Here is a 26,762-nt window from a genome sequence, read left to right as displayed (position 1 = left end):
AATCATATATGGCCCCCAGATGGGATGTGGGGTCACGACCCCGAGGTCACGACCCCCGGGACGGTGACCACCTGGGAAGTGAGAACGAAACTGCCCACCAACGACCTCACAAACTGACGACCTCCACCGGTCCCCCCTCTACACACACACACACACACACACACACACACACACCACACATTCACACACACACACACATACACACACACCACACATTCACACACACACACACACACACACACATTCACACACACACACACACACCACACACACACACACACACACAACACACACACACACACACACACATTCACACACACACACATAGTCATGCCAGGTTCCCTGTCCTCACACCCTGCTGTGTGTGTGTGTGTGTGTGTGTGTGTGTGTGTGTGTGTGTGTGTGTGTGTGTGTGTGTGTGTGTGTAATCTGAGACAAGATCTTAACATGGTGGTGTCTGAAGCCATAACTGGCGATGGAATTCGATTTAAACGGTTGTGGATTCCTTGCCACACGAGTCTACAAAGACATGATAAAGCTTATGTTGAAGCCAATCTTGCAGTGGATAATTAAGTTGTTGAACGCGTTATGTACCCGTCAAACAGGTTCAAATCTGTGATCAGGGAAGGGAAAAAAACCATATCGCAAGTTCATGTCAGAAGATTGCGAACAGCAATTAACAGATCAGGTGGCCATCACCACGAAAGTAACAAGAATAACAGGATAATATGTTCTTGTTACCGGAGGGTGTTACCTGCAGGTGTTACTGGCAGGTGTTACTGGCAGGTGTTACCTGCAGGTGTTACTGGCAGGTGTTACCTGCAGGTGTTACTGGCAGGTGTTACCTGCAGGTGTTACTGGCAGGTGTTACCTGCAGGTGTTACTGGCAGGTGTTACCTGCAGGTGTTACTGGCAGGTGTTACCTGCAGGTGTTACTGGCAGGTGTTACCTGCAGGTGTTACTGGCAGGTGTTACCTGCAGGTGTTACTGGCAGGTGTTACCTGCAGGTGTTACTGGCAGGTGTTACCTGCAGGTGTTACTGGCAGGTGTTACCTGCAGGTGTTACTGGCAGGTGTTACCTGCAGGTGTTACTGGCAGGTGTTACCTGCAGGTGTTACTGGCAGGTGTTACCTGCAGGTGTTACTGGCAGGTGTTACCTGCAGGTGTTACTGGCAGGTGTTACCTGCAGGTGTTACTGGCAGGTGTTACCTGCAGGTGTTACTGGCAGGTGTTACCTGCAGGTGTTACTGGCAGGTGTTACCTGCAGGTGTTACTGGCGGGTGTTACCTGCAGGTGTTACCGGAAAGTGTTACTGGCGGGTTTTCACGAGTTCACATTCCTGTGCATGATACACGGTCGTGTACACCAGAACACCTCACCATTAAACCAAGTAGTCTTGATTCTGTAATGTTAGCTTCCATTCTGAGAACGTTTCATTGTTCAATTCCAGAGACAAGACCTGGTCTGCCTTACGACATCCCCGACACAAACAGGTGGGTCGTGTGCAGGTGTGGGGGACGTGGGGGTGACGCAATACACCGTCAACACGCTGCGTCTCCCCTGCGTGGGAGTCAGCCCCACTGGTCGCCTGTAGTCCCTCACACCTGGACAATCCTCGTCACACACACACACACACACACACACACACACACACACACACACACACACACACACACACATGGTGGACAGAAAAAATACCTTGCAGGAGTGGAACAATGGGCGTCTGCCAGGGATTCATCCATGGAACCACTGTTCTCCTTGATCCCTGTGAATGACTTGGCAGGATTGGACTCACGCCTGAATGTGTTTGCTGATGATGCCGAGGTCGTGAAGGGAAAGTATGAAAGGTGAGGAGAAAAGGCATATCAACATACGAAAAGGATCCAGACAGCGTGTGGTAAGCTGCAGGAATGTGTGGACTTTGTACCAGAACTGTCGCCTTAACTTGGCAGAGGAGGAAAGGATTGGATACACTTCAGACCCAACATTAGGAACGAAAGTAAGTAGAGATTCCTCAGGGTTGGCCATCGCACTTAAACAAGCATAACGAGCTGTTCGAGAGGGTCCACAGTAGGGGAAGAACAGGTACAGTGAAGGGTGAGAGGCCATAAATTCGTCCACATGGAAGAACACAACCTTTAAGAGCATCAACCAGTCTGACGACGTCAGGAGTGAACAGTTCTTCGCAAAGATGAACAAGAAGAATAACCAGAAGCCACGACAGGAAAGTACACAAGAACCTTGTCAGATGTAAAGAAGTAATTGTACGACATAAAGAAGTAATTGTACGACATAAAGAAGTAATTGTACGACATAAAGAAGTAATTGTACGACATAAAAACAGGATAAACAGAGGAGTGAAATTCCCAATGAGGTCACAATAATGAAGTTTAAAACGATGTTTAATGGTAATGTTCACAAGTGTGGCTACAAGGGTATACATCTCCCTCCCTTGACAGAGAAATAAGTAGTCACACACACACACACACATATCCCTAATGATAATGTAATTACATATTCGTAATGATTTGATGATCTACATGTGAGGTCTTATATAAAGGATATATATGTACTTAGATAAATGTACACCTGAATTCCCTTGGCTGTGGGATTGCAAGATCATTTTACCCCCGCATCCGTGTGTTGTTTACATGAGAACGTTTTAACCCAGCTTCTGCCTGTCTAACCTAACCCAAATTGGTGTTTCCTTGTGTCAAGTCGAAACTGACTTGCTAAGAGACAAAGATCTGAAATAATTATGTTATTACAGTTCTATATATGTAATATATAACAATTATATATAACAGTTCTATATACATAATATATACACTTTCAGTTTAGGAGGAGGTGGAGGAGATTACCTTGTGCTGTGTTGAGTAAGATATACCCAAGTCTATAAACACACTTTCTACCCCACTAACGCTTAAATATTCCCTCAACTCTGGAACACGACGGTACGACCCTTGACCACGACAAGTAGGATCCTTCAGCACGACACTACGACCACTGGGCACGACCACTGAGCACGACACGACGGTACAGTTAAGTTCAAGGGTCGTACCGTCGTGTTCAAAAAGTTCGACTACCATCACGTACTGTGCGACTGGCACACCCTTTCTGTTCACTGAGCCTTGTTAGCGTAGGTTCCCGGCTGGCACGAACTGCCGGAGCGATCATTGCAGAAGCCCCCGGTGTGGAGCCCCAGATCTTCCCTCCAATTTTTGTTCGTCTTGTTGGCGGTTTTCTAAAAGTTCTAAGTTCCTTTTATTGTTCCTTCTACAAGCCTTGTTCGTGTTCTAAGTTCGTTCTAGAAGCCTTGTTCATGTTCGAGGTTCCTTCTAGAGGCTCTGTTTGTGTTCAAGGTTCCTTCTTGCAAGAGAGTGGGCTGTGTTATCAGCAGGTAATCAGTCCTCCCTACGTAACCCTACTTATATTACCGCCTTCCTCCAACCTTCGGCACATACCGTACTGGTCTACCGTGCTGGTCTACCGTACTGGTCTACCGTACTGATCTACCACTGGTCTACCGTAATGGTCTGCCGTACTGGTCTACTGCACAGGTGACCATATTAGTCTATCAGTCGGTCTTTACCCTATATAGCCAGCACTACCTAACCCTCTCAGGCGGTCATACGAAGTGGTCAAGTTCCCAGAACTACCACCACCTCCACCACAGTTACCACCACCACGTCCCAACGTCTCGCCACGGCGTTCCCCACAGCCTCCTCAACCACCACCAAGTTCCTAACACCACCACCACAAGTCCCCCAGCAACGCCAACACCACCACAAGTCCCCCAGCAACGCCAACACCACCACAAGTCCCCCAGCAACGCCAACACCACCACAAGTCCCCCAGCAACGCCAACACCACCACAAGTCCCCAGCAACGCCAACACCACCACAAGTCCCCCAGCAACGCCAACACCACCACAAGTCCCCCAGCAACGCCAACACCACCACAAGTCCCCCAGCAACGCCAACACCACCACAAGTCCCCCAGCAACGCCAACACCACCGCAAGTCCCCCAGAAGCGCCACCTCCAGCACAACCTGGCAATCACCACACATTACGGCGGGGGCAGAATAAGGCCATACGAGCAGGAAGGCCACTACTCCACACAAGAAGAGCCATAAATCAACCCAGAGGCCTGGAGGTGCCGTGAGTAAGGTCACAGCTCATCACAAGAGCTAAGGTCAGTCTTTTCTCTGACCTTGCTCCCCCCGGCCAGCTATACACGTCACCATGCTGGCATTCCCAGTTGGCCTGGGGTTGGCTGGCTGGCTTCCGTGTCTGTAGTGGCTTCTGCACCACTGCAATCAAACCAGAACCTTCAGCCACAGTACACTGATGGCATGGCTTTCATCAGTGTGGGTGTTACCGGACTCCGCCTGTCTCGGGTTACCCCGCCAGCGAAAAGTCATCTTCGAGGAGGCCGCGTCATCATCAAAAGACTCCATTCCTGTCTCTGCTACTGCGCGTAGCGCATCCTTGGAGCTGCAGGGGCCGCTGGAGGAAGGGTGCTTGGGGTAATACCTGGACATTTTCGTTTAGACATAAATTGACTGGAGAGTCTCCGTAACGCTGAAGAACAGATGCTGGAGCGCTGCTGGATGGGTAGCTGAGAAATGTACGCTTCTGACGAGGGCGTTCATAATGGGTTCGTCCACAACAATCATCGCTGTGGTCTGTGCCTGAGAGGACCAAGTGAAGCCTATCCTAACTCTCTGCCTCTCCATCTGGTCATGACCCCGTCCAGCAGCGCCTCACACAGCAAGGGGGTTACAAAAGGGGGTTACAAAACAAGCCCCCCCCTCCTCCTCCTGCTCCCTCTCCAGCAACCATGGTGAGGTACGTGTACCGCGTACCGACCGACAGTGGTACCGGGGTACGGTGTGCCGCTGGTAGACCACTACAGTCGGGTGGTGTGATGTGGCAAGCACTCGACGCCTCAAGGTCTACCAGTGTTCGTCTTCGCACGGACGAGGACGCCAACACAACCACCTCAAGACGCGGACCAAGAAGTGGGGAAAAAAATAATGAACTTTAAGATCACTCGCTCAACTGGCCGCTTGTTCTACAAGACTGGCCATATGCCAGCAAGACTGACCGCTTGCCCAAAACATTGCTCCTCCACGACAGAATACATTCATCACACGTGGCCGAATTTCGTCCCCAAAAAAGGGACCCATTTTCGTCCCAGATGGGGTGCCTATCGTCACATGACGTCTGCAACTCGCTACAGTAAGTCCAGGGACAAGGACACGCGACATACTTGCCTCTAAACTGATGCCTTGCTCTCTCTCTCTCTCTCTCTCTCTCTCTCTCTCTCTCTCTCTCTCTCTCTCTCTCTCTCCCCCCCCCCCCCCGGTGGCCGATGAAGCGAGACAACCCGTCATTCTTAGACCAGGCAACCCCAAGACGACGTACACCCGCTACGACACCAGACCGATGTCACGTTATGCATGTAGGTCCATCTGTAACGTCCACGCGATGTTTACGCTACAAGAGGCGCTTAGGAACGTGTAGTAGCAACTGAGAACTCCAACTTTCACTCAGACACCGTGACGTATGAACACAAACGCTGAGTGAACACGACATTCTCCAGAGTGTGAAATGGTGACTTGCAGGACTGCAACACACACACACACACACACACACACACACACACACACACACACACACACATGAAAGGAAAGCGATCATGGAAACGGGAGAAGGTATGGTAAACGAGGAGCTGTGTCTAAGGTGAGGCGAGAAGAAGGATGGTAAAGAAGAGAGACATAAAGACAGTTCATTACCCACAAGTTAACCATGCCTCCGACACACAGACGCCCAGGCTTGGGTGAAGCAAAGGAAACTAATCCTACACTGTAAGGTAGTTAGGAAGGATCTGAGAGATCGCAGGATCAAAGATGTGCTGACCCTTAACAGCCAAGGTACGACCCCTGAACACCACGGTATGATCCCTGGGGTCGATGGGTTTGATTGTGACGTGACATTACAATGGAACATGGGAAAGAAAAAGCCACAAATGTGCAGCTGTTGGCTGATGTACAACTGAAAGGGTTGTTCTGCTGTACAGGCTCGGTCATGACTGCTGTAATACAGACGCCGCCAAGACAGCGCACACACACACAAACACACACACAGTAGGTTCTGATACTTTATTTCTGGCGTCAAAATACATCATGAAACCTGCATGGATTCCACAATTCACAGACGCTAAAACAGACGTACAGACGCAAGGAAAATGGTAAAGAAAATCAGGGACTGGGTAAACAGCGGTGTGTTTACTTTTCCAATCAGCTGACTGGTGTAATCACGCAGTTCATGTTTACATTTCAATCAGCTGACCTAGGGAGATCACGTGCTTATGTTTATATTCTCTATCAGCTGACTGGCGTGATCACATGGCTCTGCTTACATCACTTCATCGGCTGACTGGCGTGACCACGTGCTAGTGTTTACCTTGCGATCAGCTGACCTGGGTAATCACATGGTTGTCGTTACGTCACGCATCAGCTGACTGGGGTGATCACGTGACATTTATTTATATGCATTCAAAGCGCAAGCTCATCAGACTCTCTCTCTCTCTCTCTCTCTCTCTCTCTCTCTCTCTCTCTCTCTCTCTCTCTCTCTCCTGTAGTACAACTTCAGCTGGAGGGTTGGAGATGTTGCATGTGATAGCTGCGTCACGAAGTCGTGTGTTATCGCACGGAGGAGGAACAACACAAGGTAGGCAGAGGCAAGCAGATAAGGCTATTCAAATGAGAGAGAGAGAGAGAGAGAGAGAGAGAGAGAGAGAGAGAGAGAGAGAGAGAGAGAGAGAGAGAGAGACTCTCTCCTCCCATGACACAGTAGCCATGAGGTCAGACTTGACACTTCCTGAACCATGAGGAACCTGTCCCCCCCCCCCCCCCCCCCCCCCCGGAGCCATCATCACAGCCATGTCTCGTGTCATCATCACGTGACTCGTGCCACTATGCTTACCCGCCCGCCGCATCCTGCCCTCACTTTCCCCCCTCCCTTTTGAACGTGCAGGGGGGGAGGGGGTGTGTGTGTGTGCAGGAACGCGCTCAGCGGTGAGAGCAGGTGAAAGTACCTCAACAAAGAGGTATGGTTATGGGGGAGGGGGTGTGGGTGAACGTGAGGTTGAGGGTGAGCTGATGAACGTGCCATTGGGTGCGTGTTGTGAACAGTGAAGGTGAGGGAGACGAGTGAACGTGCTTCAGGGAGACAGAGGTGATGATGAACGTGCCATTGGGTGCGTGTTGTGAACAGTGAAGGTGAGGGAGACAGGTGAACGAGCTTCAGGGAGAGAGAGAGAGAGGCGATGATGAACGTGCCACTGGGTGGGTGTTGTGAACAGTGAAGGTGAGGGAGACGAGTGAACGTGCTTCAGGGAGAGAAAGGTGATGATGAACGTGCCACGGACGCTGGCACAACGTTATCAGTCTAAAAAAAAAAAAAGAGTTTTTAACGTAAGTATATTTAGGTGAACAAGTGAACAACCTGTAATCCCGTATGAACAGCCATTATGAGGGAACATGAGGGGCGCCCCGACGAGCAAGCAGCCTTCATGAGGGAACGTGAGGGGGGGGCGACGAGCGAGCAGCCTTCATGAGGGAACGTGAGGGGGGGCGACGAGCGAGCAGCCATCATGAGGGAACGTGAAGGGGGGGGCGACAAGCGAGCAGCCATCATGAGGGAACGTGAAGGGGGGGGGGGCGAAGAGCGAACAGCCATCATGAGGGAACGTGAAGGGGGGGGGCGACGAGCGAACAGCCATCATGAGGGAACGTGAAGGGGGGGGGGGGCGACGAGCGAACAGCCATCATGAGGGAACGTGAAGGGGGGGGGCGACAAGCGAGCAGCCTTCATGAGGGAACGTGAGGGGGGGCGACGAGCGAGCAGCCATCATGAGGGAACGTGAAGGGGGGGGCGACAAGCGAGCAGCCATCATGAGGGAACGTGAAGGGGGGGGGCGACAAGCGAGCAGCCATCATGAGGGAACGTGAAGGGGGGGGGGGGCGAAGAGCGAACAGCCATCATGAGGGAACGTGAAGGGGGGGGCGACGAGCGAGCAGCCATCATGAGGGAACGTGAAGGGGGGGGCGACAAGCGAGCAGCCATCATGAGGGAACGTGAAGGGGGGGGCGACAAGCGAGCAGCCATCATGAGGGAACGTGAAGGGGGGGGGGGGGCGAAGAGCGAACAGCCATCATGAGGGAACGTGAAGGGGGGGGCGACGAGCGAACAGCCATCATGAGGGAACGTGAAGGGGGGGGGGGGCGACGAGCGAACAGCCATCATGAGGGAACGTGAAGGGGGGGGCGACAAGCGAGCAGCCTTCATGAGGGAACGTGAGGGGGGGCGACGAGCGAGCAGCCATCATGAGGGAACGTGAAGGGGGGGGCGACAAGCGAGCAGCCTTCATGAGGGAACGTGAGGGGGGGGCGACGAGCGAGCAGCCATCATGAGGGAACGTGAAGGGGGGGAGGGCGACGAGCGAGCAGCCATCATGAGGGAACGTGAAGGGGGGGGGGGGCGACGAGCGAACAGCCATCATGAGGGAACGTGAAGGGGGGGGGGGGCGAAGAGCGAACAGCCATCATGAGGGAACGTGAAGGGGGGGGGGGCGACGAGCGAACAGCCATCATGAGGGAACGTGAAGGGGGGGGGGGCGAAGAGCGAACAGCCATCATGAGGGAACGTGAAGGGGGGGGCGACGAGCGAGCAGCCATCATGAGGGAACGTGAAGGGGGGGGGGGCGACGAGCGAACAGCCATCATGAGGGAACGTGAAGGGGGGGGGGCGACGAGCGAGCAGCCAGGAACGCAAAGATGAGGTGGGGAAGTGTGTCAACTGGTGGTGGGGGGGGGGGAAGGGTTCCCATGACCTCAGCCGACCCCCAAACTGCAGCTGCCTCCGTGAGAGAGAGAGAGAGAGAGAGAGAGAGAGAGAGAGAGAGAGAGAGAGAGAGAGAGAGAGAGGATGGAACACAGGGTAAATAAGAAAATTAAAATGAATCACCCGAATATGGAGGTGCGGCCGGCCCTTAACGGAGAAGAAGAAGAAGAGGAGGAGGAGGAGGAGGAGGAGGAGGTGGTGTGAGGAGGAGTGTGGTGCTGGCCGCCACCGCCAGGGTCACACGGTCTGGGCCAGCCTCCAGCGGCCGCCATGTTTTTTGTTTACCTGCCTCTCCAGTGTGGAGACCATTCACGTCCCTCACTCCGCTCCACTAACCTCACACGCTATTTTTAAACACCGTTAACTTCTTCGTACCCTTACGTACCGGTAAGTTACACAAACACACGTGTATATATATATATATATATATATATATATATATATATATATATATATATATATATATATATATATATATTATGTTTGCTGTAGTGAAGGTTGTCTGTTCGTTCTGTTATTGTACGTGTCATGCACGGGTCATGGGTCACTTGAGACAGAAGTTCGTACCATTGTATACATCAGATGGCGTGCAGGAGCCACTCTCCCTCCTGAACCAACTCTCACTTTCTCATCTCTCTCTCTCTCTCTCTCTCTCTCTCTCTCTCTCTCTCTCTCTCTCTCTCTCTCTCTCTCTCTCTCTCCATTCATCCATTTCTACTCAGCCTCGAGCCGTCTGTCCATCCTGACACAAGAGACAATCGTTCGTCTGCCTCGCCTCCGCCTTGCTTCAGAGACACACACACTGAAATCCACTGCTGGTTTCAGTCAAGGGTGGACGATGACCTACTTGCTCTGCGCACACACACACACACACACACACACACACACGTCTGACGTTCAGTATAGGGTCGTTGTAAATCCCATAATGTGGTATCCTTAATCGCAACGTTACGACCGTTGAGCACGACGGGTCGTATACATGTCGTACACAGAAGGGTCGTACCGTCTTGCTGGTGGGGAGGGGGGTCAGGCTTTACTTACCCCTGGAAAACAACGTAAATATTTCCCCCTAAGTCTGTCATGGCGTCAGCCACTTCTAATGTCCTCCTTTTCGTCCATTACCGCTGGAGAAAGCTGTAAACTCCCTCATTTACATATGGTAGCGTCCGTAATGGCAGAAATGTCTCGTGTTCACCGCACTGTATGCGACGCATGAGCATGACAAAGCCAGGCAGGACGAATCCTTCACAAGATCTTGTTTCCTTCTTCAGAACCAGGTCCAATGTGAAAGACAACGGCTCTCACCAAACCCACCACCACCAACACAGCGACCATCCACCACCACCACCACCACCTACACCAGCGGCAGAAGACGCTGACTTGACCCAGTTCCCGGGCTCCCAGGTCCTTGGGCTGAGAGGTCAGCACACGAGAGGTGAGCCAGGGGGAGGGGGGGGGAGTCACAACGTAGCACTATCATCACCCACGCACCTTGCAGTGTACGTACGGATCCTTTCACCCAGCAGTCGCCCAGGATAACCGTCCTAAGCTCACAGAGCCAGCGATGCTACCTCGCAATACGTGTAACTGGAAGTCAATTTAACATTGTTAACAAAAACCACAATGTTAAGTTAACCTCTTATAATCGTGGGTCATGGATGACGGGGAACATCCACCAAAACTGTGCTCCATCCACATGTTGACGAGGTGGACCCCTAAGCTTAGGTAATTTTGATCACATAGTATCAACATAAACATGTGGGATGGGTGATTGGGTGCCGTCCTGTTACCAAGGTATATTTTGGCATCGCACTAATCAAACATAACACTGAAGACGAATATAGAAATATTCCGTGAAGATAACAGACCCTTTCCCATGTGGGGGAGGGGGGGGGGGGGGTTGTGTGGTCTGGCGTTCACACGGTGAAGACGGGTTGAGGTCAGGGATGTTGGGTAACATATTCAGTATATACGCTGGGGTTTGACCTCGTCGAAACCCCAGATATGAACCTTTTCCCTTATGAAGTTCACGTAAACCAGCGTGGTTTAATAAGGAGTAGTGTTTACCCTAGCCAGATAATGCCTAAACATGAGTCCCGACGAAAAGGACTATCTACTTATCCTATTTACGAGGACTTTCGACCAGGTATTTCCTCACGGAGGGTTACCATGCATCCTTGTTTCACAACACTGTTCTCTGCAGCCACATACACTCCTCCATACATCTCGGTCTTGGGTTCATCTGCCACTGTTTTGACCCATTCCTCCAGTTTTCTATTGACAGATCTAACAACATTCGTTCCTTCCATACTTACATTTCCTGATGGCAAAAACACCGACTTTCTTCCTCGTTACACACATGACCTCACATCCGGTGGGTTGATACCTTTTCAATGTTTTCTACGGACTTTGTATTGATATGATTACTATTCATGTCATAATATTGTTGCTATAATACTTCAATATTTGTTTGATTCCTTCTACATGTTGGTACCCACAAATGAACTTCGTCTTTCTCGAATTCTTGTAATATTTAAAGACACATCACGTTTTCCTCTCCAATGTTTTAGTTTACAAGGTGTTTCCCAATCCTCTCCAACTTGCTCATTTCATCTGGTTCCGTTGGGCCAGCCCAAACAACACGGTTGGTCACAACACAGCAGCAGCCACCATCGTTTCTTATATAAATCCAGAACATTGTCATCCCAACCTTCCTGGGCAGTGTTGCGAAAGGTCTCATTGTCACGATCCTTATCAAAAACCTGCCTTAATTACATGATCATTTCAATTTGGTCTTCACGTTCCAACACATCGTTATAATTACCCTAAGGTTTGTAACTTTCTCATAACAAATTGTAAAGTACAGTAACTGCTGTGCCATGAGTTTTGCCTCCATTGCGTTATTCAAATACCTTTCGTAAACTGATTGATATCCTACTCTCCCTATTTATTTATCAAATATCTTAAAATTTCTTATAATCTTATTCTGGTATCATCTGCAAGATAAAGTATTATACTTTATATTACATCTCTGTGTACGTCAGGTATCATAATTATGAACAGTAGTACGTCAGGTATCATAATTATGAACAGTAGTACGTCAGGTATCATAATTATGAACAGTAGTACGTCAGGTATCATAATTATGAACAGTAGTACGTCAGGTATCATAATTATGAACAGTAGAGAGTGTAATGTAGTTTCCCTGGGGCACTCCTTGTAAAACATCGTCCACGTCCCACAAGCTTCCCTTTACCTTCACTTTCACTTTTTCATTCGTTAAAATTTCCCTGATCCCTCCACCTGCCTACCTTACCTTCTGTGTTCCGCCAAGCACCTTCCCTAGCGACGATCGGTGTAATTTACAGCCTCAACATGGTCAAACCTCTCATTCGTATACACTGTGGTTAGGGAGTACAGCCACAGGTGGCGTCTGAGTGTACCCTCGCCTGATGCAAATTCATGCTGGCCTTCGCTACTGCAATTACTGCGAGGGATTTTAATCAGACATTCCCACCCAGTCTCCTTAAAACACACACACGTCATGTGAACCTTTCACGGGTGTTTCATGTCGCTAGAAGCTGAGATTTTCATTGTCGTACCGGCAATACATTGGTCATTTTTGAGGACCTCTCTTGTTTCGCCATCCACCAGGCGACAGGCCTCCCCTGGCTATGTTAAATGATCCCTGCGTATCCACCAGGCGACAGGCCTCCCCTGGCTATGTTAAATGATCCCTGCGTATCCACCAGGCGACAGGCCTCCCCTGGCTATGTTAAATGATCCCTGTGTATCCACCAGGCGACAGGCCTCCCCTGGCTATGTTAAATGATCCCTGTGTATCCACCAGGCGACAGGCCTCCCCAAGCTATGTTAAATGATCCCTGTAAAAGTCCCATCTGGTCCCGGGGCTCAGCCTTCCGAGGTCATCTGCTGTGCTAATATTCAATCACTGAAAACTTGCGATGGAACGCACGTCCAGCTGACTGATTGCTTCATCATATTCATTCGATGTGTAGACATAAGGGGAGGGGTGGAAGCACGGGAAGGTGGAGAGTGTGGCGTGAGGTGGAGGGGTGATTGGGGTGGAGGGGTAATGTAAAACGTGATATACGGGTGGAGGAGGAGGAGGAGCCAGGGTCAGGAGGTCATGTGATGGGGTGGTGGTGGTGGGTGAGGGGTGCCAGACCCCACACTTTCACGGTTCATCTTCACCCAGGTCCTCCCGCCTCACCTGCGTGGGCCACCTCATCTCTGACTCAGGAACCAAACCTTCCTTCATCCTCTCACGATCGACGCTCCCCCCACCCCCTCCCCCCAACACTAACCTACCCTTCCAGAACCATAACCCCATCAAAGTTCCCACCATCACCCCTGCCCCAATACCCCCTACCATCACCCCTGCCCCAATACCCCCTATCATCACCCCTGCGCCCAACACCCCCCTACCATCACCCCTGCCCCAGCACCCTCTACCATCACCCCTGCCCCAATACCCCCTATCATCACCCCTGCGCCCAACACCCCCTTACCATCACCCCTGCCCCAATACCCCCTACCATCACCCCTGCCCCAATACCCCCTATCATCACCCCTGCGCCCAACACCCCCTACCATCACCCCTGCCCCAACACCCCCTACCATGACCCCTGCCCCAGCACCCCCTACCATCACCCCTGCCCTACGTTAGGTGAGTTGCAGTTTCCGCTGCTCAACTTTCACTGTCGTCTGGAGCTGGGGGGAGGGGGAGGAGGGGGGGTCAAGGGTCACTCCTGCCCCAGCGGCTGCCCGCACCACCAGGCAATGAACATGGTTAGCGAGGCGCCTCGGGGGAGGGACCTGGGAAATCATCGTTACCTCCCCCCTTATTAAAGTTACTTGTAGAGACTCCACCACGACGCACTCCACCACGACGTCCTCCTCCACCATGGCGCACTCCTCCACCACCACGACGCACTCCTTCACCACCAAGACGTCCTCCTCCACCACGATGTATTCCACCACGACGCACCGCCCAACTCCTTACAGTCTACCTCATCCGTCGCCAACAGACATATTCTACGAGCGAGTCTCTGTGGGCGGCCAAGCACCAGGTGGCCAGGCAGTGGGCGGCCAAGCACCAGGTGGCCAGGCAGTGGGCGGCCAAGCACTGAGTGGCCAAGCAGTGGGCGGCCAAACACCTGGTGGCCAGGCAGTAGGCGGCCATAAACCAACTTTCACCAACCAATCAACAGCTTTCACTTATACCGGAAGTTGGACGCTTCCTGTTCCTCGTGTCAACAAGCTTCCGTCTGGTGCAGCATGGTAGGGGCCAGTGGTCGTCTGGTGCAGCATGGTAGGGGCCAGTGGTCGTCTGGTGCAGCATGGTAGGGGCCAGTGGTCGTCTGGTGCAGCATGGTAGGGGCCAGTGGTCGTCTGGTGCAGCATGGTAGGGGCCAGTGGTCGTCTGGTGCAGCATGGTAGGGGCCAGTGGTCGTCTGGTGCAGCATGGTAGGGGCCAGTGGTCGTCTGGTGCAGCATGGTAGGGGCCAGTGGTCGTCTGGTGCAGCATGGTAGGGTCCAGTGGTCGTCTGGTGCAGCATGGTAGGGGCCAGTGGTCGTCTGGTGCAGCATGGTAGGGGCCAGTGGTCGTCTGGTGCAGCATGGTAGGGTCCAGTGGTCGTCTGGTGCAGCATGGTAGGGGCCAGTGGTCGTCTGGTGCAGCATGGTAGGGGCCAGTGGTCGTCTGGTGCAGCATGGTAGGGGCCAGTGGTCGTCTGGTGCAGCATGGTAGGGGCCAGTGGTCGTCTGGTGCAGCATGGTAGGGGCCAGTGGTCGTCTGGTGCAGCATGGTAGGGGCCAGTGGTCGTCTGGTGCAGCATGGTAGGGGCCAGTGGTCGTCTGGTGCAGCATGGTAGGGGCCAGTGGTCGTCTGGTGCAGCCTGGGTGGGGTGGGGTTGGATCCCGTGTAAGAAAGGTCGGGAGGACAACGAAACGTGTGTGTGTGTGGGGGAATTACCCACCCCAGCCAGACCGCCACCCAGGCATACCATGATGATCCAGCAGCCAAATGCACTTTCTCCTACACCCACTTTTCCTTCCTCGACACCAACGTTGCTCCACGCCTACACTATGACCACCTGCTCACTCCGAGGACCTCCACCCATGAGGCAGCTGACTGCGACGGCTCAAGGTTGAGCTTCGAGGGTTACTCCAGCGGGACAGCCTTCGATGGCAGCTTGAGCGGCGATGTGATTGAAGATTTCGCGCCCGAAGTCCATCTTGGAGGCGTGGAATGCCCTCCTCGACCAGCTATTGTTTGCCGAGCCTGGCTCCCTCAAAGTCAGAACAAAAGAACAATATCCAAACTCACAAAGGATACATAAATTACGTCAAATGAGACAAATAACATAGTCTAATCGATAACCACATGAACCCACACATTCCGAAAATGTTCTTTCACAGGCAATGAGAACGTGTGGTAGGACGGCCAGGAAGGCCAGCGAGGCCCAACATTTACATCAGTCATCAAGAGAGACAGAGACACGTACAATAACGACACAAGACCAATCAAGTGGGAGGCAACATGTCCATCCTCCACACGACAGAGTGCATGACTTAACCCCGCTGTCGTATACCCTTCAACATGACATGATACATCGGTATGACACTGTGGTATAATAATGGCCTCCAGGCCTTTATTTGTCCTGAAACCTTGTGGGTAAGGTTAAAAGGCCAGGCCATCATACCCTCCACTTCATCGTGTTAAAGCTGGTGATGGTGACACTGCGATGCTAACCACAGAACATATCTCTCACGTATTGGCGAACACCATTATTCATTGTTACTTTATCTACAACCATGGCAAGGTCCGGAGGTTACGTGAAACATTCACATGCTTAGCTTGTACCGAGGAATTTCCACCCCTGATGAACCTATCTATTCCAGACATCACAGTCATAACCTAAGGACAGGTTTCAGTAAGGAAGATCAGCTAGTGTGTGGGTGACACCAGGATCGGCCTTTGTTCCTCGTGTATTTGACGCTGCCGCCCAGCAGCGGGGGGCTGCAAACAAAGGAAGCCATTCAGGCGCCACAACTTCGTGAACACTTGCGGTCGAGTCGCAAGAAAATACTAACAAAAAAACATCTTTTAGAAGTTCATCTTCAAAGGGTCAAACTAGATAATGTACAGCGGCATCGTAAATGTTTACGTCATAGGTGGCACGAAATTCTTAAACTTTCAATTTTGAAAATTGGAATATTTAGTCAAACCTTACCTGGGTCTGATTATATAAACGACTGCATATGGTAAGGCAGCTTTTGGATTAACATTAGTTGTATCTGAGAACATCACAAACAAAATACAACGCTTAATACTATTGTGGTAGTTTTAAATCATGGCGCTGCCAAACGTACGCTTCAGGTGTGATAACGACGGATACAATGTCACAATCTTTCCTTTGGAAGACAAGGATATACTTCAGTACTAACTTATCAAGCGCAGCATTATGTGGGTGTACAGGGAACCAATAGAGGCCGACCAACATACACTGAGAACATTACCAGCGCTGCCAGACGTACATACCAACAATAACCGACAAATTCGTACCTTTGTCACGTACAAAGCGCTGCCAGGCGTAACGAAAAATGTACCATCACTCTCGCACCCTAATACACATTCCGACGCTGCCCTCACTACTGGATGTCTAAGACGACAACATACAATAAAATTTCTTAATCAAATTCCCACGTCTATAAAGCGCGCAGGAAACATCTGCTCATTAGTACAACGGTACGACCCTTGTATATGAAAACTTAGCTTTTGACCTGAGCTTTGTTCAGTCAAGACATGGCCATCATATCATAGCGTCATCACTTCGTACCTAGTGGGTAAAAGCCCAGCAAAACATGCAGGGACGTCTTACATAAATTCGTGTAAACAAGGCCCGGGAGGAGTATAAACAACGGCAGCAGGCGCTGACCTTGCATCATTGCCAGTGTCAACAAACATATCTTACTCTCAATGTAACACTGCTCTCATGATGGGACCAAATAAGACAATAAATACAATCTATTTAATTTGTAAGAAGCACTTAATTACGGTCATAAGCCACCCATTACCTCCACCAGAAGTACTTTACTACCATCAAGAAGGCAGTACCAGCGTACACAGCACCTCAATTACTACGTTACTTCAGCTACTTGAATGAATGAAACATAAGTACACGAGAGTGTCAGTAAAAGATGAAGACAAAGTGTATGTGGAGGGAACCATCTATGGTGTGTGTGGAAGGAACCGTCACTGGAGTGAGTGGTGGAGTGTGGACTCTGTGGAGAGTGTGTGGTGGACGGGCAACAGGTATGACGTACCTGGAACCACTTGGCCAGGGAGTGGACGTGGAAGGAGTCATCCTGCTGGGCACTACAGTTCTCCCTGTTGACGTTGACATCGACGCCGATGGTGCCCCTGTTGGCCTTAGCGCCGCACAGGTAGGCCGTGGCGCTGGCAGCGCTGTCCGTCACCTGGCTGTCCGTTGTGTACGTCTGCAACAGTAAACAAGTCACTGTGGACAACACGCACTTGTGTAATCACGGAATAAATAACGGGGAATGTTGCGGAGACAACACCAAAGTCTTGTAGACGCGTATTTTTACTGAGACGAGTTAAAACACTAACAAACACTGAACAGAAGCAGTGACTAACTTATAAAAGAGTATAGCGTACCTTGATCAAGGAGGAGTAAGGGAAACTTTCCCAGGCCAAATCTTCGTGTTCCCATTTTCCTGTCCTCTGGCCCTTCATGATCCTGGCGGCCGTCACGGTAGCCATAGACATCCCGTCACCAAGGAAGAGAATGACGTTCTTGGCTTGCGACACCTGAGGCCTCACAGTCAACCGATCCCTCAGCGTCGCCTGCGCTTGCTTGTTCCAATACTCCTTATCTGCAGGGAGGAAGCAACATTATTATATGTACACGACATGACTAGCATATTTAATGATCTAAAAATGAATTGCAAAAACGCAAACTTGATATTGTGTTATATTTACACTATGGAAAAACAGGTGTTTGAAGCAGATTCCTTACGTTGTACTTAGGGCATATCCACATACCAAATACTGAGCTTAAACTGCGTAATTGCTCTGTACAGTTACACTAAATGTGGTCAAATATAATAATATCTACGAGAAAGCTTAAGCAATGCAAAATATAATGTCTACAAGTAGCCTAGCCTAATTGTTATGGGAGTATTCTTCCCTAACTGGCAGCCTAGCCGAGCCGAAAACAAGTTTCGGGTTAGGACTAGTAGCCTCGTTACCCACCTTCCTTGTCGATGAATGGTACGGTGCCGTAAGATGAACCCTTCTTTGCCTTCTTGAAGTCTTGCTTACGGATCTTGTGGAAGTTTTCATCACCTGTGAAGGAGAAAACCAAAGATGATGTACCACCAAGGCCAAATTCTCTGGAGATTTCGACTTAGGGTCTTATCTCATCAACGTGAGAGTGTTACGTCATTTCGAGAGCTTACGTCGGTGGGAATAGCAGAACACACCAAGGATTCTCAGGTCAACCGAGACAAAGAGGTTGCGCTACAGGGAGCCATCCATCGCGGGGAGATGTTTCACGAAGTCGGTCCCCCGTTACGCTCCCTTGTCATAGAAAACTGATCCGGACTGCTTCTCTCATTATAGAAAACAGGTCCCTTGCTTGATTACTATGGGAAACTATTCCTAGTTCTCATTCCTTTCTCAAAATAAACTGATTACATTCATAATTTACCTATATCAAAATACTGAAGCAAAAAGGAGAATTGTGAAGAGAAAGTAGAAAGTCTCAGCTCTGACCTTGCTATGAGAAAAAAAAGTATATATATATATATATATATATATATATATATATATATATACAGGGGTTGACGTGCTGTCAGTGGATTGAAGCAAGGCATGTGAAGCGTCTGGGGTAAACCATGGAAAGCTGTGTAGGTATGTATATTTGCGTGTGTGGACGTGTGTATGTACATGTGTATGGGGGGGGGGGGGTTGGGCCATTTCTTTCGTCTGTTTCCTTGCGCTACCTCGCAAACGCGGGAGACAGCGACAAAGTATAAAAAAAAAAAAAAAAAAAAAAAAAAAAAAAAAAAAAAAAAAATATATATATATATATATGAAAAAAATGGTCCCAATCCTTCATCCCTTATACTGGAAAACCATCAAATATAATTTCGTCATGATTAAAGCGGCTTAATGAGCAGTTTCTGCAATGATTCAGGAAAAAAGTGAAATTCAAAAACATCTCTACTACAGATAGGGGGTCCATATACTGGTTCCTTTAACAAAGAAAACGAGTCAGGGTCTCTCTAAGATAGAAAACGCATCACTGGTTGCCAAAGGTTGGCACGTTTTCCCACGACGTCGCGACCATGACACGAAATGACCTCACTGCTTCCTTGACCTAAGTGCCGTTTGACACCTTAATCCTACAGATGTGGTAATCCAAGTCTTCTACATATGTGGTTAGCCCTAGACCTTCTAAATATACCCTGCCCCTCTAATATAATTCTATCATCCCCAAATACGTCATAGAATACAGTTATTAACGTTTCTAAGTATTCTGCTTTATTCTTTATTCTATAATTCATTTCATCTGAGCAGATATACGTTGTTTTAGACCATTTAAGTTGGAAGGCTGATAATAACTGATATTTTTCTCATTTCTTATATATATATATATATATATATATATATATATATATATATATATATATATATATATATATAGAAATCTTATGTTCACAACATTACACTCACCTTGAAGTATGACTATTTATTCCCGTATAGAGTTATACCGTAGAAAAACAAAAGGAGACGCAATGTTCAAGGGAAGAAAAACATGTTCAAAATAACTAGTTGTGTAATGGATAACACCGATGGAGACATATGTTTGACCACTTACTCAGAAGTAAAACAAAAGTCCCCATGTACTAATTACGCAAGTCACTTATATTACACGTCAATACGAGAACCACAGTTAACCTCACATGAATTACAACATACACAACAAACGACGTTTAAAAATGTCATAAAGTTTGTACTTTAAACGTGATGTAACGACACGAGATAATTGGTCTCGTAGGAATTACATTAGGCCAGCTTTAATGACACTCACGGGATGAACACGAGCAGTGGAAATCATCATAACTTATTATATTAATATCATTACTATTATCATTATTAGTTTAACATCAAAACTCTGGGCGTCCGAGTAAACTGGTTCGCTAACCTATCTGAGCAACTTTTTCCTGTGTTGATGATGTGTAGTGGCCACCGGGAGAGGCCCACACCAGCCATCATCCAGCAGAAGAAAGACATGCAACGCTATGACTTTTTCCTCCAGTTTTATAAATAGATTTGGTGGCGGCTGTGTCTTGTGTGGTGAAGGAAGTGCGGTTTAGAAACGCTTAAGAGAAAGTACAAGAAGTTAGTGATTTAGAAAGTGAATGAGTTTTTAGAGAGAGAGAGAGAGAGAGAGAGAGAGAGAGAGAGAGAGAGAGAGAGAGAGAGAGAGAGAGAGATCAAATTCCTTTTCTCCATCATCTAATTGACGCTACCCTGCCTACACCCGATTTGAATGCCATAGTCAAACCACTTTTAACGGCGATTTAGTTTTATTTGGATCCTAATGCACAGATCAATGTCATGTTTCTTGAGGTATGATCATAAGGCAGGGAACTCGCTAATATAATGAGTAAATGAGCGTTGATAACAAGATCCCAGTATCCAAGCTACTGGCTGAGTCGGTTAGTTTATATCGTCTGTGGTTGGCGTGGTAAATGCATCGAATCCCAACTGCTGAAACAAACTGTAAAAATCATTTGTCCAAGTGATTCGTAAATCTTAAAATTTTTGTTTCCATCATATTGTGAGGAAATCAGAAGCTGCATTTCCAAGAGCAATGACCTCATGAGTTTGAAAGTGAGGTAGGACTTTTTTTCTAACCTACATCCGAAGAAATCCTGAAATCCCTCGTGGTTCTTTTAAGTAATTTACGTAACAATCCAGACAGTGGTTAACATACTTTTCAATTAATAATAGCTAGAGTTCGGATAATATCTATCGTTTATAAAACAAATGTGTAGAGTACAATAACATATATGTCCTTCATACAAACACTACATTGCCCACGACCGCTGTCGTTTTTATAAGCAATATATCCTATTATCGGATTAGCACATTCTTTTACTATAATGAACCTGCGCAAGGCTCAGCACTAATGTTTCCATATCGTTATCAGCAGCCAGTTGCAGCAGACGTGAGCTTATCTTATACCCCACGACAAATACGTTACATTATATCACTAACTCTCATGCTTACTTCACAATGAGTCAAAACACTATTAAACATCTCTATGGTCCTCTTGTTCTTCACGTTATTCAATACAGACTTTACATGCGTGATGTACGATACACATTCCGGCTTCAAGGTCTGTGAAGGTTAGTAAACAATAAGGCCAATATATATATACATACGTATATACACACATACGTTTGAGTATGAATAACACTCATACCCTGTATGGAATGTACGTCAACCGTATCATGTAATATTAGAACAATAAATCTATTCCCCAGTGAACGAGACCAGCCACCATCTTCGGTGTATATAATGATAAACATCTGGAAACTGTCCAGTTTATTACGGACTGACTCAATCACCCATATATGAATGAATATATATATATATATATATATATATATATATATATATATATATATATATATATATATATACCATACGGGAAGACAGTTCTACAAGTAAAATGTGTGTGCGTGTGTGTGTGTGTGTGTGTGTGTGTGTGTGTGTGTACGTACGTACGTAAGTAACCACTGTTAGGATCTAATGACCACTTTAACCTTATTAACGGAAGACCAGTAACGAGGTGTTAATTACATAACCTTAATGACGGGTTACACTCTCCTGACGCAATCACATCACTTTACAATCATTAGTATCGTAATTAACGACTAATTAATGTCATCCTCCTCATGCTTATCTTCATCTCCTCGCTCTTTTTAATCTGGTTCATTTCTGTCTTTCTATCTATCTATCTATTTATTTCCGTCAGACCTAAAGAGCAACAGGTCAGATGCCATCACAGTCTTTGACCTTGGCACTGTGAACCAGCCTCGGCTGACCTACTGCCATGTGTCACGTGACGTATATACCACCTGAGGCAAACAACCATTGCCCTCCTGCAAGCGAGGCAATGCAGGCACCACATCCCTGGACCACAGAGTCATCTACCGTGACACACAGTTTACCAAACTGGCGAGTGTGGCAACGTCTTAAGAGCAGGAAGCAATGTCTTCCTTTACAACCCTTACCGTGGAACGCTCATGCGCACTAACCCCCAGTCGTTATGAGACTGCGTAAGAATTTATCAACAGCGTTTATCTGTGGGTAGGAAGGGATGTGTGTCTGACACATATAGGTGTGCATTACGTAATGTCCATATACAAAGGTACATCACTTTCTACGCGGAAACATTTACAGTTATACCTGATGTAATTGTTATCATTTTGGGATTACAATATAGTTTCTTCGTCCTTATGACCCTTAATGAAACAATTAAATGAAGTCAATTTAAAAGTATCATCGCATCATTTGTATCGTATTTACTGTATAGATATCGGTAACTCAGAGCATTGATATATTTCAAGCATTATGATGTATTTCAAGCATTATGATGTATTTCAAGCATTATGATATATTTCAAGCATTATGAGTATTTCAAGTAAAAAAAGTCTTTCAATATCATATTTTTCAATTTTGAAACAAAAAGTTTTTTGAATTAAAAATACCCTGAACTATTACCTGCAATTTTTGGTACATTTCGCAGAAAAAATAGATTTCCTTTAAAAACTCATAAAGAGAAGCTAGTCTATATAACAGTGAATGACGTCATCCTGTAGCTATCCTTTGGTTGTGGAATAAGACTGACTGTTCGTACACGACGGTTGAAACCTGGTCTGAGGGTATCTGAAGTCACCTCAAGACTTAAATTTGGCTCCCATACAATACAACGAGGACAGAAATGAAACATAATAGCATGTCAATTACCGAAAAATATAAGATTAGATATGTTGCTCCTTTGTGTAACAATCTGCAAAGCTGTTCTCACATATCCAAACAACCAATTTAACGAAAATAATAATAAAAAAAAAATGCTTAAACCCCCCCCCCCCTCCCCCAGCAAGATGTGGCTGTGTTGCTCCACAGATGACGGGGGAAAAAATGCTATTTTTGGGTTTATTGTCGAGTGGAGAGAATGGGAGGCCCGAGGCGGGCAGCCGTGAGAGGCGGAACCCCCGGTCCTCTACCATCGCGGCTGCCGTTAACACCTAATCATTTCCTCTTTTCGTCAGAAGTAACTTTCTGTTCGAAACCATTGCATGGGAAAACTTCAATGGATTCCTGCGTTTTTTTTTTTTTTTAATTTCCAAGTGAGACTACATCCTGGAAACGTGGTCAAATTCTAGTCCATATATACACAAAAGGTTCTAAATGGACTTAAAATAATCCACAGACAACCAACATTAACCATCAGTCTACGAGACAATTCATGAGATTTAATGAACAAACTATTTTCTGTACAAAGGTCAACGCTCCGCAATGACCCAATATAAGCTTTTAAAATATGAAATAGAAATTAAAACGTTCATACCTTTACGAGGCTGCATTATCTAGTCACACTGGGCTCTTCACATCCAGGTTCAAAAAATAATTTTCATCAGCGAAAATACTTCTCTAGAAAAGGTAATGTAACTCACTCAGGATGAGACTGGATAATAATTTACAACTGATTGTAAATGATACTCACTCAGGATGAGACTGGATGATAATTTACAACTGACTGTAAATAATACTCACTCAGGATGAGACTGGATGATAATTTACAACTGATTGTAAATAATACTCAGGATGAGACTAGATGATAATTTACAACCGATTGTAAATAATCATCCATGTAATTCTCCGAAACATTAAACGTTCCCAATCATTATGAATACAAAACATCACAAATCGTAACCTAGCCTGACCCAAACTACATATCTTTAGCTAACTATACACTACCTTGTGCCATATTTTGATTGTCGGAATAATGAAGCCTAGGTTTTTTTTTTAATCAAGTGTTGAACTCAGATCAGCAAAGACGCCCCCCTCCCTCCCACCTCCCCTTTTACCTGAGCAACAAAATGAAATGGCCGAATATAAAGTGTATGACCTCTGCTTTACCAATGGTCAGTGTGATATACATGTCTTGTGTCGTAAGTCAGTCGTCTCGACATGACTGAAAGGCATCTAGCCACTTGCGCATGACCGACCACCATCCCTGACCACGTACCTGAACTATGAGAAATAAATATGATGAGGAGAAACTACTATAGTTTGTCGAGCTATTGAGCAAGCGACCAGCTCGCAAATATACTTCCTCAAATACGGTAGTAAAGTTGAAATACATCTTTATACTCGCAGTGTTTCTTTCTCCAAGTTGCTATCGGAAGATCGCGAGATAAATGGTTTAGACTTACGTAAATTATTTTGGCGAATTTGTTGCTTTTAATTCAAATTACTTTCCACGCAGTCATCCATTATCAACACTCATGAAAAAAAAATTAAACTTCACTACTCAGGACATGAATATCACATTCTTACTGTTCTCTTCACTCTGATCCACGATTTGTCAGGCCTTTGTTTCAGTGGAAATTGTTGCCTAAACCGTAAATTGCAAGTCACAGATTGGCTATGATGACAACCTGTTCCCTTTTCTGAAACTGGGCTCACAAAAATCCTAAAGAAAATGTGGTGGGAATTGTTAAGATGGCGTCAATACAGGTGTAACTTTCCCATTAACGTATTAACAAGTCATCCCTTCTTTATGTTGAAACTATCACAGAAAACGAAATGTTACCGATAAATTTATTTATTTCTATGGGAAATTATTTCCAGTGGTGGTTGTGCATGTCTTCACAGTGAAGGTTATGCATATATATATATATATATATATATATATATATATATATATATATATATATATATATATATATATATTGTTTATATTTACAACTAAAATGTTGAAAAATAACACAAAAAATTGCATAATCGGGCCATTGTTCAGTGCCAATCAACCACGCATCCTGAGGGGATGTTCGAGCCTTGCCTAGCTTTGGCAAACCTGTATACACACACACCCACACACGCACGCACGTGGTTAGCCAATAACTAGTTACTTTCCCCACAGGAGGCGTACGAGTGCCTCACTGTATGTAACATATAAGTGAGGGTGTCATCGTATGAGAAATCGACATTGGTAGAAATTAAGATAGAAATACATAGAAAATGCGATATAAATAGATATTTGAAAGAGGTGCTTCGCTTATCACGTTTCAGGTTGGCACTGGCCTGGTGGTTTGTGGTAATGATTCTAGTGTTACATAGTACTGCTAGTGGTGAGGGTTGTGTTTATGCTGCTAATTAGGTGAAGTGGTGGTCTATGTGGTTAGCGACGGCGCTGGCACTAGTAATGAGGTGATGATAATGGGAGCAATGGTATTCCTGGCGTAAGTAATGATAGTAATCGTCACAACAGAGAATAAAAATGCTGGTGGTGGTAATGGCTGCGGTAGAAAGGTGGTAGGTGGTAGAAAAGGTGATTGTGGCAGTGGTGTTGATGGTAGGGACCGTAGATAACAAAGATAAGGTGTGGACTCCTTCAGACACCCATAGCAAGTAGGTCTAGATTACTCCCCCTCCCCCTACCCCTAGTAGCGTCATATGATTATCTAACTACATCCAGAAGACGGGAAAATACAATACACACACACACACAATATATATATATATATATATATATATATATATATATATATATATATATATATATATATATAATGAAATGACCATAGATAAATGATCAAATGTCACATTTGTCACACTATTCCATATCTGACACTTGTATACATCCTTGAAACAAAACCATTTTCCATGACTCACCTGCTCGTTCCTTGCTCTTCCTGGGACGTTTCCTGGGCTCAGGGTTCACGAGCGCCGCCGCCAGCAGCACCAGCAGCAGCACCAGCAGGTAGTTGCCCGCCCTCATGGTGAAGAGTAGGTCCTGGGACAATGTGGGACCAATCAGTCAGATGGGTGTGGTGAACCCGATGTCAGAGATGGATGGAGTAAGTGGGGCCAGGCAGGATGAAGAAGGCAGATTTGATGCAAATATTGAAACAAGGGCCCTAGAGCAAAGCCCAGGGATGGTGTTCTTAATACAGCTAAGGACGGGAGGTGACAGGTAGTCGTGGGCGCACCAACACCGAAACTTATAAAGGAAATCTGGCCTGTATGTTTCCTCCCACCTGCCCTCCGTCCGCTTGTACCACGGGGTAATGAACACTCATGTGTGTGAATCAAAATCCTTAATCAACTTCAAAGTCGTGTTGAGTGGTGGGATGTTCGAGTATCTCAAGTTGTTTACTATTGTTCAATTCCACATCAGAAGACAGTAATGTTCGTAATATAATTCTTTTCAAAATCAGACATTTTTCTGGCAACCACTTTATTTACTCCTATATACAGAGAACAAAAGACAATGCAGAACAACAACATAATGCAATAAATAACAGCAAAAGCCACAATACCTTTCAAAGCCCACAAACAATGACTTCCACGGGACGTAAACATCCAGTCACTTCCCTCTACGAAGAATGGGCGACTATCATCATATTTATACCCACTCCTGTTCCTTATAGCGCCCAGCGACATACTGTCGAACTAGCCTTGTTGCCAGGCTGTCCACACAGGTGCCTTT

At 46.9% G+C, this 26,762-nt stretch overlaps 1 protein-coding gene across 3 annotated transcripts in view; it reads right to left on the bottom strand.

The window, feature by feature from the left end:
• The window catches only part of LOC139751940 (alkaline phosphatase-like), a 47,998-nt gene that overhangs the window by 16,704 nt on the left and 4,532 nt on the right, over positions 1-26,762 (bottom strand). For 2 of the 3 annotated variants that reach the window (XM_071667644.1, XM_071667643.1), the window contains exons 2-5: positions 25,946-26,520; positions 18,218-18,310; positions 17,621-17,838; positions 17,266-17,439 (exon numbers count right to left, since the gene is read on the bottom strand). In XM_071667644.1, the coding sequence (XP_071523745.1) occupies positions 17,266-17,439; positions 17,621-17,838; positions 18,218-18,310; positions 25,946-26,051 (591 nt within the window). In that variant the 5' untranslated portion in view covers positions 26,052-26,520. Of the gene's footprint in view, positions 1-17,265; positions 17,440-17,620; positions 17,839-18,217; positions 18,311-25,945; positions 26,521-26,592; positions 26,746-26,762 lie in introns of those variants that run through there. The other variant, XM_071667645.1, reaches the window with a different exon arrangement.

Source organism: Panulirus ornatus, chromosome 12, assembly GCF_036320965.1.
Source record: "Panulirus ornatus isolate Po-2019 chromosome 12, ASM3632096v1, whole genome shotgun sequence".
Taxonomy (NCBI): domain Eukaryota; kingdom Metazoa; phylum Arthropoda; class Malacostraca; order Decapoda; family Palinuridae; genus Panulirus; species Panulirus ornatus.
This window is presented reverse-complemented; position numbering and strand designations above follow the sequence as displayed.